A 15,291-nucleotide genomic window follows, 5' to 3' on the forward strand; every position below is an offset into this window, starting at 1 on the left:
ATATCTTTGCGCAACTAATATTGTTTATAATGTCCGTATATAATATTATATAGTATTGCAATATAATTTATTGTCGATTAAATGTAAAAATATATATTAATTATTTTTCATAACTACATAAAATAGATAAGAAAGATGTGTCAATATATTTTAATTAGAGAGAAACAGAGAGAGAGAAACAGAGAGAGAGAGAGAGAGAAAGAGACAGACAGAAAGAGAGAGAGAGAGAGAAAGAAAGAGAGAGATACTCCTTTCTAAATTTCTTAAAATTATTTTGATTATTGTTCTGCGCAATGATGGATGCGCACTGTATGTATATAAAATTTAACGAGCTTTATCGTTTTACTTTAATGTATCGATCAAGTTGGACATTTGTAAAATTTTATCATTGTATAATCATTATGTTAGATACGAATGACGAAAGAATATTTTATCCTTTGGAAATATTATGCTTCATCAAAATTTTAGTAACTATGCATCGCGTGTAGGAAGTAGTTAGCGATAATGTCAAAAGGTGCGCTAGTGTTCCACTAAGCTACCCCCAGTCTTACTACCCCCACCCTTCCGTTTCAGCTCCCCTAGCTAGTGCAAATCTCGACGGATGAATGTTTTCTTAAGGGATTCTTCCCGAAACCGACGCGAATTTATAAGAGGAGTCATCTGAGGCTTGTAATTGTGAGTGAAATATTTTATATTAAAATCAATCGTCGAGCAAGCCGTTTTGATATTCGTCGATTCATGCTACTTTGGTTTCATAAACTAAGAAGAAACGTGATACTTGTGTTCAAGGCGTTCCTGGGGGGTGATGGTACTCACGCCGACAGCGTCTCCCACAAAGATTTCACCATTTTTCAATTAACAAAAAAATTGTCTGCGTCGCACACACGTCACAAATTCTTCGGTTAACCTGTCGGCTGGTACGCTTTGAACACGTGATTACGATAAATGCCGCGCAAGTAGAGCTTTAATTTCAAAGTTATTTTTATGGGGATTCTGGTTTATATATCCCGACTGATTTGTTTTGTTGCATGCTCCTACTAACGTTCTTATAGATTTTTCTTAGAACTCTCTACCGTTTCGTTTCTTTTTTATTGGTATATAGCGTTAACGCGATTATACATTCTAATTTGAATAAGGATTAGCTGCACAATTTATATAACTGAAGAATAGTCTGTATCTAAGTGTAGTTTGGTATATATTGTTGTTACCACAGTTTCTCATATATTGGACAGCCATATTGTACATTTTTTTAACGATGCTGTCGCGTTTCTCGTTAACCTATTCTTGTTATGACTATTCACTTTCTCTCGTGTAAAATTTGTCAATTATCTTTTTACAAATAATATCTTAAGAAATAATATATAAAAAGTAATTTCTCTTTATTTTATGTTAAATACAATTATATTAATTTGTATTTTTAATTCTATTGCTTTATATTAATTTAATTTAAGTTAATAGTTTTAGTATGTTATACTGGTTAAATGTATGTTATAATGGGTAAATGTATATAAATTTTGTTATATATTCTTATTTGTATTGCTTATATTGTTAGTAAAAATCTTATGTTGTTAGATCAATGAAGTATATTATTGTCTATATAATAAACTGTTATTCCAGCTTCGGTTGTTACATGTTTTCTGTTATATTTTTCAAATTACATCATCAAACAGTTATGAATAATATGAATGATACCACAATTAATATATCTATATATTTGGACTATATAACAATTTTATTATTGAAGCTTGTAACAAAAACAGATCCTTTGTTAATTAATGCTCTACATATTCTTTTAAATTGTTTTTGTTTTAATTGATTTATATTGGCTTTAACAGGCTTCCTTCACAGTATATTACCTTAATCATGGAAAGTGGAAGTAATTTGCCTAGTCCAGGCAATTATCCAGGTGGGAATCGGCAACAATTTTGTGTATCATGGAATTCTCACCAGTCAAACATGCACAGTGCTTTTCCAAAGCTATTGAGCTCAGAACAATTCGTCGATGTTACTTTAGCTTGTGATGGTGGTTCTATCAAATGTCATAAAGTGGTATTATCTGCCTGTAGCGATTATTTAGAACGCTTATTGCTAGAAATACCATGTACTCATCCTATTATTTTTCTGAGAGATATGAGAATGTGGGAACTTCAAGCATTGGTCGAATTTATGTACCGTGGTGAAGTATACGTAGAACAACAACAGCTTGCAAAATTGATGCAAGCTGCAGAAGTCCTGCAGGTATGGGATAAATAATGCTTTGGTATATTTCAAAATACTCTAAAGAATAACAATACATATATATATATATATATTTATTTATTTAATTACATATAGTAAAGGATTGAATCACTTGAAAAAAAATTTTTTGTTAGGTTCGTGGCTTATCGACTCAGGGAAGTGATAGCTCTTCAATCGAGAGTAATTCACAACAATGTGATTCTAATCCACCTATCACTCCATCAACGCCAACTCAACATGATGTACCTCATTTCAAATCCGATGACACTCACTCTAACGATGAAGGCAGCTCAAGCTTTTTGGAGCCTACCTCAGTTGCTGGATCTAGTACAGGAAATGTTCCATCTCATAATAATACTCCAACTTCGCAAAATCCAAACTCATCCAATTTTATGGAACATAGTGAAGCATTACAACATTTGGAAAAGGCTCTTAGTGCTTGCGAAGCTACTCTAACAGAAACTCAGGGGATGGTTAAAATGGAACCAGATGAACAATTTTCTCAACAGCAAGATGTCAAGCCTTATTCTATCACTATGGTACGAAATAGTAACTGCAATCCCAGCAGTCCATTTCCTGCTATAGAAGGTAAGAATAAATATTAATTAAAAATTTAACAATTGATAGTTGATTAATAATATTATGCATCTTCAGGTTATCAAAGACGGCAAAGACGCTCAGAAGAGGAACTTAAACAAGCTTCAGATATGGTTGCACGTGGCATGACATTTCAGGTGGCATCAGAAAAATATAATATACCTATCAGTACGATTCGTTTCTATATGGTTAGGAAGGGAATTTTACAAAGGCGAAAGCGTGGACGTGGTTCCAGCAATCTTGGAGTAAACAGTCAACCTGAAAGTCCTGCAAGCCCACCATTTCATATGATAAACTACCGTTTGCCAGACAGCCTAAATTCCAGCCTACCGTAGTGCTATACCAAAAGTAGTGAGTTTTTAGATTTCAGTTGAATCGAACAAATTATTTGTCGCTAAAGTCAGAGCTGTTCTGGACCATTATCCTTCCCTTTAAACTCTTTATGAGTTTTTCTTTATCCATATGTTATTTTACCACATCTAAGATGTTAAGTATGAACGCGATATGCAGGCGTTAATAAGGATATCTATTACTGCATAAAACTCGTGCATTTATTTTAAATTTTCATATAAAAATTTTTAATATTGCATGCACTCTACATTATATATATATATATATATATATATATTATATATATATGCATATAATGTGTTTATATATATATATATTATATATGCATATATACATATATATTATGTATACATATATATGTAAGTGTATATATATATATACATATATATATATAATATATATGTGTATATTTATGAATAGGGTTTTGAACAGCTCTTTTCCATGTATATAAATTCCATATGTGAACGTTCGGACACAGCATTAAGCTAAGCAAGTATTTTCTCCATAAGATACAAAGTTCTTCAATAGCAATGCACGAGATGAACTCAGTGTTTTCCAAAAGACTGATCGCATCCGGTTCTTTTCAGTACAAAGCATCATAAAAACATAGTTTTTCTTGCGCAATTTTAGGATCATAATTTAGGTGACATCTCATATTAATGTTTGTCACATTTGTTAAGTAAAGAAACATTACACATTTATATATTTTTAAATGAGCATATTTGCACAGTATAAGGATGCAGTTATCAGAGATCGAATGTTTTGGATCATAATAATAATATTAATTGCAAATAAATTTATCCACTATATATTATATAGTTATATAGTATAAATATTGTTTTGCCCTCGCGCCATTTCCTTTCTCACATGTGGTACCTATTGAATGCAATTAACATATGTTCGCAAATATATAAACACAGATGCGAGTGCGCGCGCACACATATGAAATGGTAAAATATAGTTTGGTAACCATTATCCTCTTGTGCTGTGGTCGAACATAATTCATATGGTTCCTTTCGGGCCGTGTTCCGTTCTTCTACTTAGTGACCAATATGGCCTGCAAATGTGGATAGTGTAAAAGATTTGATTTCAAGTGCTACTTATTCATCATTTTAAAAGGCATTATCATTATGAAATCTTCACAAAAGTTCGGATATATCAAGTGAACAATATTTTTTTAATGACCTCAAAATGTTTTTGATACAATAAGTTTGTAGTTTAAGTTATTTTTTATTACATTATATTTATATAATTCAGCAATATGCATCTTATTATCTTAAGTCACTATGGCATCTGTACACCGCTTAACATATACCAGACATTTATATATATATATATATATATATAAATATATATATATATATATACACACACACACACATATATGTCATGTGTATATATATATATGTCAAATTTTGTCTCATTGTGTATGATTATGTTTCAATAATTTATAATAACGGTAATGATAATAATAATTATAATAATGATAAAAATAATAATATTAATGATATCGATAATGATAGTAATAACAAAGAAGCTTCTTCACTTTTGTTGGGCACAACAATAACTTTTATGATCTGGTAAAAAGCGAAGTACAAAGATCATAAAGTTTTATCCATAAGTCACTATGTTCAAGACTGGTAACACGAGGCGCATATAATCATCTGAAATCGTAGACATTGCAGCTCTTAATCTATTATACAAGTATTTTTGTAGACATCTTTATCAAGGAAAGTTTGTTCTTTCTGCCTGTATTTTACATACCTTGATCATCTATAACGATAAGAGAACCGGTATTTGTTCAAAGTTTACCATTTAACTTTGTTAAACATCACAGGACATGAGAGATCATGACATAAGTAGTATAATGCTTTTTACATGCTAGTGTACAAATAACAATGTTTGTAATCGTCAATAAGTATCCACCAGTTTTCATAAAAGTGATGTGGCATAATAATCATCACTTTTCTAAATACTGGTTTTGCCTTGTCAAAAAAATTTTGATTGTATAACAACAGCTAAATGGCGCATATATGACGCAATCTTACAGTGTATTGCCTTTGTTAAATAGCATTTGGATAAAGCCATATTTTTCCATGCGATGCAATAATTCAGCAAAGTAAAATAACAATAAATGGAAAACAGCCTAAAATAGGAAAGAGTGCCAGATACATAAATGGACATAAACAATAAGATGCCATGATTAAAATTTATCAGCAGTTACAACATAGTTGCCTGCTTTTCTCCTGCTTTTATAGAGAATCGTTTACCTTTTTTGTATCAGGCAACATGGAGAATGTATGTATACAAATAAATGTATACAAATACATAAGTAGCCTAACTGACATAAAAATCATTGATAAATGCCTTAATTAATATACACAATGTCGTTTTGTTAAGTAATTATCGTGTAATCAAAGTATTAGAATATTATAGCTGATTCTGATTTATTTCACTTTTAATGACCGATTTAGCATAGTGTAAGATACAGTATAGATTATATTTACTAAATTTCATCCAACGTTACACAGTTAGATTCTGCGCTGATGTGAAGTGTTACAAAAAAAAAAAGAAGAAAAAAAAGAGATGCGTTAGAACAGATTGGAGTACGGTGACATTGATACAGATTGAAAACAGAATTCGCGAATATTGCCTGTTATAGCGTCCAAACGGTTGAAGTAATAACTTCTTCGTATGTAGCATTCTTTCCAATACCTGTATCGTGTAAATCATTATTCTAAGAGTTCCAGTTGACAAAGGTTTTATACAAATCTATTAAACCAGTATTGCAAACCAATGAAGAATAATTAGTTTTCTAATAACACAGTACGTTTTACGTGAATTTAGTACAGTGCTTAAGTCAGTAATGCTCAGCGTATCTAACAAATATTTTTAGTGAAAATCCGTGTCATACTCACATGTATTATAACGTCTTAAAGTGTGTAACTAAACAACAATCAAAGAAGCGTGAACGATACTTAATAATTATTATCATAGCCACTCTTAAGAGTACATAGGTAGCCATTTTGAGGCAAATTATATTATATTTAATTATCCCATCATTTGGTCTCCGTTTTATAGTGGTATTATTATTTGTAGGTAGGTTTTTATACCTTGAATCAATGGATTTACCTCTCGCTCCTCGAAATGCATATTTTTAAGATTTTTTTTTTTTTATAGTTACCGAGACAAATATCTATTGGCATGATAGGCAGAGCGATCGGGAATTATTATTGTTTCCAAGACAACGCTACATTTTGCGAGAATTATTGTTATGACAACTGTTATATAGTCGCACGATAATAGTAAGCACAACGTACTCTATTTTATTTGTGAACATGATTTAGGATTAAAAAAAAAAAAAGTAAAAGAAAAAAAGAAAAAAAAGGAAACGTACGATTAATCTGAGAAAGTTGGAAAATTTAGAAGAAGAAGAAGAAGAAGAAGAAGAAGAAGAAGAAGAAGAAGAAAACAAATTCGATAGGAAGATATAATACAATTAATATTCTATTATACTTAGTTTATAAATTTGTTATTATAAACAAAATTGATTAAGACAAAAATGTAGTATAATAAGTTGCACAAAACCACGATGCGGTTATTGCGCTTTCGGATGAACATCAATGAGTCTTCGCATGCCATTTGGCGTTCTCAAAATCGGATTAATGTCCGATGTTTTATACAGGAATCGTTATAGAAAATCATGGAGTTATAGAGAATTTAATTTTTCGAATCTATATATATATATATATATGTATATATATATATATATATATATATATATATATATATATATATACATATATATCTGATAAGATTAACGAATCTATTATGATTAGTTGTGTGAAGAATCATGTTTTATCTAAAATCTTACGCGGAACGAATCATATACTTCGATCATGGGTTTATCAGAGTCAACGTTTTCATCGAATTATCAGTGAAAAGTTTTTTTGTATTAGCTCATACATAAATCATGTAAAATAATATTCCGTTTTGTTGATTTTCAATGACATATCGTTAAACCTAAAAGACACGTACACTGTGTTTAAAACGCGTGCAATATTCATTGAGATATCATTGAAGGATCATTGAAGGATCATTGAAGGATCATTGAAGGATCATTGAAAGATAAACGTGCGATCGATGTATCAATACGTAAAATGATTTGCGCTTAATGGATTTGAAAAGATCAGGTTGCGCAAAAAAAAAAAGAAGAAAAAAAAAAGAAAAGAAAAAGAAAATCATGTCGCTTTAATTCGGTCTTGTTTGATTTTATTACAATGAATCAGATTTTATAACTAAACATCTAAATAAACTGCCGTGACACGTCTCTCTTTCTCTTTTCTGTCTTTTTTTTTTCTTTTTCTCTCTCTCTCTCTCTATCTATCTATCTATCTATCTATCTATCTATCTATCTATCTATCTATCTATCTCTCTCTCTCTCTCTCTCTCTCTCTCTCTCTCTCTCTCTCTCTCTCTCTCTCTCTCTCTCTCTTTCTTATTTTTTATTTTACTTTATTTTTTTATTTTTTTTTATTCTTTTTTATTTTTATTATTTTTTTTTTTTTTTTTTTTTTTTTTTTTTTTTTTTTTTTTTTTTTTTCTTATCTATTCGTTTCACTAGATACATATATATATATATATATATATAAAATGAAAAATGATAACAAATGGCCGTGAATGCAGTGTACACGTTCAAACAGGTAGCATCGATATATTTTTATCAAATATATAAAAAAAAAAAAAAAATTCGTAAAAACAAATTCGGGACAAATAATAAAAATGTTCTAAGGAATCATGATATTTTTGAAAGTAACAAAGGAAGCTTTTCAATGTAAAAAAGAAAAGCATAACAAATAGATATGAAGTTAAAATCTATATTTATATCTCTGATTTATATTACCAGATCGCGCGAGCTTTATTCCCTCCTGAGACATTGTTTTTATAACACACGAAAATACTCGAAACCGCTGTATTTCTCTCTCTTTCTGAAAACTTAACGAACGCTTTTGTATGATCGTAAGAGGAAGGAAATTTCACTAGAGTGTATATATATATATATATATATATATATATATATATATATATCCACACAAACATACACATACACACATACTCCTACGGTGCTAATATTAAAATTCTTCGTAAACAGGCATTGCTTGTGCGCGATATATATTGAAATTTCGCTTGAATTACAAATTAATGACGTTTCTATTTCTCTTTTTTCTCTCTCTTTCTTTCTCTCTCTCTCTCTCTCTCTCTCTCTCTCTTTCTATTTTTCTCTATTTCTCTCTCTCTCTCTCTCTTTTTGTCTCTTTCTCTCTGACACGACTCTACGGAAAAGTTGCGTATACAAGATTCGTATCCAAATGCCGGCATTTATAATCTTTATAGAATCAAGTATTGTTGTTTGATTTAGAAGTAAGCTGTGTTTTAAGAGTAAAATTGCTTTTAATTTTAAGATCGTGTAACATGTGTTAGTAAGCATGCTTCTATGTAGATGAATAGGACAACGCTATAACAATAATTATTATAATGAAAACTAATTATAAACATAAGGCATTTAATAAGTGCAAAAGTATTTCTTAATAAAAGTACTCTTGAAAAAAAAAAAAAATGGAAAAAAAGAAAAAAAAAAAAAGAAGAAAGACCCCTCTCATCAACATCACTATTATTATTATTATTATTATTATTATTATTATTATTATTGTTATTATTATTATTATTATTTTGTTTTATGCAGTCTCTCAATACAACTTTTTCCTGCTTGAGGAATTGCTTTCTTCTCCTTTGTACTCTTCAATCAATGTGCATTCTCATTCTGTTTACAATGTCTTCATTCTTTTTCTTTTTTATTTAATTTAATTTAATTTAATTTAATTTAATTTAATTTTAATTTTAATTTTAATTTAATTTAATCTTTTTTTTTTCTTTCTTTTTTTTTTTTTTTTTTTTTGTTTCTAGGTTCTTTTAATTCGTAACATTTATGTTTCATTGCCAATAACCATTTTACTTCATTCTTAAATTTGTTATGATCTTTCGTGTCAAGAAACTTTTGCGTACGTTCTTGCTTAAAAACATTGTTTCTTCAACGTAAAACGTAAAAGCGCTTTTATACGAGCGTAAGAAAATTATCCCCGGTTGCCAAGAAAGCTTTTCAGACAAACGTAAATTTCCATATTTTCTCTCTCTCTCTCTCTTAACTCCATCCCCACTCTATATCCAACCATCTCCTCTTTCCCCTTCTCCCTTTTTTTATCCCAATCATAGCACATCGTGGAAAAACGGATGGGGGACTCTAAACGGATTTTCGTCTTCGTCATTTTCATGAAGGCACGTCGCGCATCGTGTATTCCCTTTTTCCTTTTTCCTTTTTTTTTTTTTTTCTTCCTTTATAACTTTACGCTCTCTTCTTGTCTCCCTTTTCCTCTCACAGTGCCTCAACCTCGTTCTCTTTCTTCTCTTTCCCTCTCTACAATTCGACTGATTTATTAGCGACTCGTGGCAAACGGCCGACGAACTTGACGAAGACCGGCAACGGTATGAAGTTCATTTAAGTTTCTCAGAGTTTTTTTTTTTTTTCTGTTTTTGTCTTTTTTGCTTCGTAAGAAAAGCTGCCATTTTCTTTTCTTTTTTTTTCTTTTTTTTTTTTTTGATCGTATAATTTTTCTGTTCTTTCTCCCTATCTCTTTCTCTTTCTATATCACCTATAATTTCATATATTATTAACGAATATACAGATTGATGTTCTTTTTTTTTTTTTTTTTTTTTTTTCATCGTCATTCCAAAAAGAAAGGAAAAGGAAAGAAAAAGATGAAAGAAAATGGAAAAGAAAAGTCTTTATGCGCCATTTTAAAAACTATAACGTCGAGCCGAGCCGTCTGGAAAGTTCAATGTTAGTATGGAAAACGTCGCACGGTAGTGGGAGATGTATATATATATATATATATATATTCGAAGACCGGAAGGCGTAATAATATATGACGAATGAATAGATCGAATAGATCGAATTTTATCGATCTATTTTAGGGTAAGTATTAAATTTGAAAATGGCGGAAGAAATATGTTTCAACGATGTAATGTGAATGCGTAAGAACGGGGGTGGAGTGGGATGGGAAAAAGTTCGACAGGAAATATTTAGCAATATATAATAACAAAGACGATAATATATATATATATATATATATATATATATATATTTGAAAAGAATCATAGAAGTCACGCTATCGAAGAATATACGAGACAGAGGGTCGTCGTTCGATAAAGGTTCGATGAGCGAAAATAAGAAAAAAAAAAAGAAGAAAAAGAAAAAAGAAATAGAGAGAGAGAGAGAGAGAGAGAAAGAGAAAGAGAGAGAGAGAGAGAAAGAGACCAAAGAGGAAGACTCCGACTTTATCTCGACTACTTTGTCGAGATACTTTAAAGATGTCAGGCTAGGTGGAGAAACGTGACCACTTGTAATCCGTGAGATCGTTCAAATTCGTATCGAATCGGTCGGTGTCGAAAATTGCGTCGTTCTTAAGTGCAAGAGAGAAAGAAAAATGAAAAGAAAGAGAGAGATAGAGATAGATAGATAGAGAGAGAGAGAGAGAGAGAGAGAGAAAGAGTAAGATGATTAAGGAGAAACAGAGAGAGCAAGAGAGAGATGGATGATGCGCGGTGCGCAAGCTCTCGCGCGATCCCTTTGTGTTATTTTCGTGCGAGAATCGCCGTTCGAAGCTTTAAATAGGACCGAGTTTCCGACGAAGAAGGCAGTTTCTAATACCGATTCTACATGTTGGAGCATCGCACCGTATTCGATGTGAGTAAACAATAACAGGCCTGCGCGCCGGGTGAGAACGTCAAGTATTGGAAGTACAAGGGTATTCTTCGAATAGTGAAAATTGATTTCGATCGATCTACAAAATCCTTTCCTTTCCTTTCATTTTCTCTTTATCTTTCTTTCCCTCTCTCTCTCTGTCTATATATATATATATATATATCTATCTATCTATTTATCTATTTCTTTCCTGATTTCTCTGTCTGTCTTTTTCTCTCTCTCTCTATCTATCTCTCTTTTTCTTTCTCTCTTTTTCTCTCTCTCTCTCTCTCTCTCTCTCTCTCTATGTTTCTTATACTTTATTATCTCCTTTTATTTTCATACAAGACGAAAGTAAACAATAAGGATATTTCAAAGGAAACGAAGAGTTAAAGGTCGATACGTTATCGTTGAAAAAGTTTAGATAGATATTACAAATCTAAATGTTATCAGCTATATTTGTGTTTTATCTTTTGATCTAAAATCAATCTTAGATCACTGAAAGAGAAAGATAGAGAGAAAAAGAAAGAGAGAGAGAGAGAGAGAGAGAGATAGTGAGAGAGAGAGAGATAGTGAGAGAGAGATAGTGAGAGAAAGAAGGAGAGTGAGAGGGGTAAGAAAGAATAAAGTAAGATACGTAATCGTGTCAGTCGCCGTCAGTACGATGGCCGATTTAATGATACATATACGCACCGTATGAACGTGCGCGCGAGAGCAGCACGCCTCTGATTATTTTTAATCGTTTAAAAGGTACGTTCGTTAAAATTGGCAGCGAAGCAGACGTTTTCTTTTCAGTTCCTATATCGTACGTACTAAGTCGTGTTTAAGTCACTTCTAAACGCTTCCTTTTTGATCTAAGGCATATACGATAAAACGAAGTATCGTTTGTTCGTTTGAAAATTTATATCACGTAATTCGTTAGATCTTTTCCACGTTACGATATTGCAATTCTCGTAATTCGAACGAACACATTTTATAATATAAAATACATAAATATCGATTTAATCGTTGAAAAGTAGTTAGAAAGTTAATTAAATTTAATTGATCAATTGATTATTGATATAAATGATGTTCGAATTGAAGAAAATTTGGGGAACGGTAGACACGATTGTTTTTCTTTTTCTTTTTTCTTTCTTTCTTTCTTTCTTTTTTTTTTGTGAGTAACGATTGTTTTCTTGTTAATCACTGTCAAGAAAAAAAAAAAAAAAAAAAAGAAATAAAAATGAGAGATTCCAATCGAATTTCATGCGTTTAGATTCTCTCTGGATATCGTCGTTGTCGTAACGATATCATCGCCAAAATTGTCCCACCATCTTGGCAAAGTTTCCGAAGTGAGAAGTTGGCGATTTTTCGTTGCTTTCGTGACGCGCATCAGAACGATATAATCTATCTATATACATGTGTATACGTAAATACGTATAAATTATAAGTGCGTTTATCGAACTAACGAACGTGCGAAGAAAACAAACAAACAAACAAACAAACAAATATTCACGATGGAGAAAGTGCGTTTTAATCGTACTATTAGATATTTTTGTTCCCTTTTTTTTCTCTTCTTCTTCTTCTTCTTTTCTTTTTTTATTCTTTTTTATTTATGTCGTTTTCCCTCCCTCCCTACCCTCCCCCGCTTGTACAATCTCGATACAAGTCGATAATCGATCAGAAATTATTTTCAACAATTGGTACAAAAAAATTTGTAACGTTTTAATTCGTTTTCTTTTTTTCAATCCAGTCCTCCCATTTCATTCCGATTTCAATTTTACCGCGCATCTTTTACGAACGATCCCTCTTTTTTCCCCGCGAATTTTAAACGAACCGATTCGCATCGTTCGTACGTGCGTTGGAAAATGCACCACGTGGTCAAAGAGTTTTGGCGGCCTATCGAATTCAATCGATTCCAACGTCGTGCGTGTCGACCTACAAACGGAGTTTTTTTTTTTCTTTCTCTGCGATCGAAATAAATCATTCCGTCGAGTCTCTCACTCGTATACCGCAAAATTCGTGGAAATAAATAAGATAAATTTGTCCGTAGAATAGAACGGAAAAGCGTAAAATAATATGTTAGGTTTGATTCGTATGTATTAATAAACATTGGACCAAAATCTTCTTTTTCTGCGTCGTCATTTGTACATTTCTTTTTCTCTTTTTCTTTTTCTTGTATCGTTAAGGAAAATAATAGTAGTAGTTTCTTTCGTATATTAGAAGGAATATTAGAGTGTATCCGATGATAAAAATTTTTACTGAAAAAAAAAAACGATCGTCGGATAAAATGGAAAAATTGAAAAAAAAGAAAAGAAAAGAAAAGAAAAGGAAAGAAAAGAAAAGATTATCATAGAAATTTTGTCGGATTAATATCGTAATAATCGTTTCTTTATTCTTTCATTTTTCAGATGCCATTGCATTGCATCGCTAACCCGTTGCAACGGGAATTGGCTGACGCCATTATAAGGTTGCAACCGCTGGATGAAATTCGGATACTTCTCGCATGCGGTGCAAGGCCAAATGAGCCGGTAACCCAAGGTCTGAGACCTCTTCATTACGCCGTATGGCAGAGATACACCGACGCGGCTCAATTGCTTTTAGTTCGTGGTGCTGATATCGATGCTACCGACGAGTGCGGATATTCCGCGTTGCATCTTGCCGCTGAGCATGGCTATCTCGACCTCGTTAAACTTCTATTAAAATACGGAGCAAAGGTCGATCATAGAAAAGACACTGGGGAACTATTTCCCAGGTAAATAAATTTCGTCTCGTTATATATACCATCAAATATCACATAGATCACTTTATTTCTAACAATAAACTACGTCTACGAGGAACAATGCTTTGTTATTTTTAATAGACTTTCTGTAGAGATCGAAATTTGTTACGAAGGAATTCATTGATCGTTAGCCAATAATAGTCGTATCGATCTATCACTTTAACAATCGTAAAATGTGATCGTAAAAATAATATCTCTTGATTCTTTTAAAACTGTATCTCTAATCGTATTTATATAATATAATGTTTATATATATATATATATATATATATATATATATATAATATACATATGTCGTTGTGTTCTATAGGACCATGCTATGCGACGAGCCTTTACGATTGGCTTTGAGGAATCGCCACGTCGAAGTGGCTAGGACTTTGTTGGAAGCTGGCGCCAATCCAAACAAGAGATATTTCTTCGGTTCGGAGATTAATTTGGTTTCTCCGTTAGATCTGGAGTGTATGGAACTTTTATTGGCCTTTGGTGCTCAACCCAATATGAGGGATCGAGCTGGATTGACTCCTCTAATGAAGGCAACGAGATCGCCTCAGGTGAGAAATGCTAAGATCGAATGAATTATATTTTTTTATATTTTGTTTTTGACTTGTATTTACTTTACTTTATTTTTCTTTTCTTTTTTTTTTTTTTTGTTATATATCAGGGTATCGCATCTGTACTTCTTTTGTTGAGTTACGAAGCGGACGTGAATTCTATGGCCGATGCCAGGCATGATTTTCGTACGGTTCTACATTATGCGATACTCGGTGGCGATCCAGCGGTTATCAATCTTTTGTTAAAACAAGGTGCTAGGCTAGACCTTGGACCAGATTATCAAAAGCCAACCGCATTAGATTTGGCTATACTCAAGGGTGATCCTTCGATCGTCGAGATGTTATTAGAGTCTGGTGAGTGTCACTTTAAGATTTACATAAATAAAACGTTTTCTTCAAACGAATCTAATTTTAAATAAAATATTTCTTTTATTACAATGCCGATGAGTATATATATATATTAACGTACGTATTACATGTGCATATGGATATCTACATATAAATTTATTTAAGAGTTGCGCGATTACGTGATCGTAAAAGAAAAAATAAAATAAAATATATATAATAAAAATATATCTATAACGCAGTGTACGAAAATAAAAATTATTTTATTTCAGGTGCGGACGTGAATGCATCATCTCCGATCATTGGATCAGCCCTTCATGTCGCTTGCGCTGACAACATACCGAATAGACTTCAAATTCTTCAAATGTTGTTAGAACGTGGCGCTGATCCTAATCTCGTAATACGTAGCGACGAAGGTCTCTCGTTACGTCCGGTTTTAGCGGAATACGTAGCGTCTAACGAAAACCCGTCGGTCGAAGTTGTCGCATTATTACTTAAGTATGGAGCGCGGGTTGTCATAAAGACACAATTTCGCGATCCACACGGCATTTTAAATTCTCTTCAGAATACGGCGGATAAACCTAGATTATTAAGGGCATTATTAGAAGCGGCAGAAAGTTTTGATCCTTGTATGATAAAGAGATCGAGTA

At 32.0% G+C, this 15,291-nt stretch overlaps 2 protein-coding genes across 6 annotated transcripts in view; both read left to right on the forward strand.

Moving 5' to 3' along the window:
* Nucleotides 1–37: 37 nt before the first annotated feature.
* On the forward strand, nucleotides 38–7,347 carry LOC118442632 (uncharacterized). 4 transcript variants are annotated; one of them, XM_085663490.1, is made up of 6 exons: nucleotides 38–675; nucleotides 790–917; nucleotides 1,836–2,238; nucleotides 2,373–2,826; nucleotides 2,893–3,186; nucleotides 3,607–7,347. In XM_085663490.1, the coding sequence occupies exons 3-5, from the start codon at nucleotides 1,864–1,866 to the stop codon at nucleotides 3,168–3,170; spliced, it is 1,107 nt and encodes a 368-aa protein (XP_085519616.1). In that variant the 5' UTR covers nucleotides 38–675; nucleotides 790–917; nucleotides 1,836–1,863; the 3' UTR covers nucleotides 3,171–3,186; nucleotides 3,607–7,347. The 4 variants fall into 4 exon arrangements, with proteins under 4 accessions (XP_085519616.1, XP_035724381.1, XP_035724383.1 ...); XM_035868488.2 differs by having other exon boundaries at nucleotides 6,367–7,347; XM_035868490.2 differs by lacking the exon at nucleotides 3,607–7,347 and having other exon boundaries at nucleotides 790–952; nucleotides 2,893–3,446.
* A 3,479-nt stretch (nucleotides 7,348–10,826) lies between these two features.
* LOC118442629 (ankyrin repeat and SOCS box protein 16) overlaps nucleotides 10,827–15,291 on the forward strand; it is a 5,601-nt gene continuing 1,136 nt past the window's right edge. The window contains exons 1-5 of one of the 2 annotated variants that reach the window (XM_035868478.2): nucleotides 10,827–10,987; nucleotides 13,375–13,718; nucleotides 14,056–14,296; nucleotides 14,407–14,650; nucleotides 14,914–15,291. The exon at nucleotides 14,914–15,291 is cut by the window's right edge and continues 1,136 nt beyond it. In XM_035868478.2, the coding sequence (XP_035724371.1) occupies nucleotides 10,961–10,987; nucleotides 13,375–13,718; nucleotides 14,056–14,296; nucleotides 14,407–14,650; nucleotides 14,914–15,291 (1,234 nt within the window). In that variant the 5' untranslated portion in view covers nucleotides 10,827–10,960. Of the gene's footprint in view, nucleotides 10,988–11,594; nucleotides 11,735–13,374; nucleotides 13,719–14,055; nucleotides 14,297–14,406; nucleotides 14,651–14,913 lie in introns of those variants that run through there. The other variant, XM_035868480.2, reaches the window with a different exon arrangement.

This window comes from Vespa mandarinia, chromosome 22 (assembly GCF_050613455.1).
Source record: "Vespa mandarinia isolate Hongniang chromosome 22, ASM5061345v1, whole genome shotgun sequence".
Classification (NCBI taxonomy): domain Eukaryota; kingdom Metazoa; phylum Arthropoda; class Insecta; order Hymenoptera; family Vespidae; genus Vespa; species Vespa mandarinia.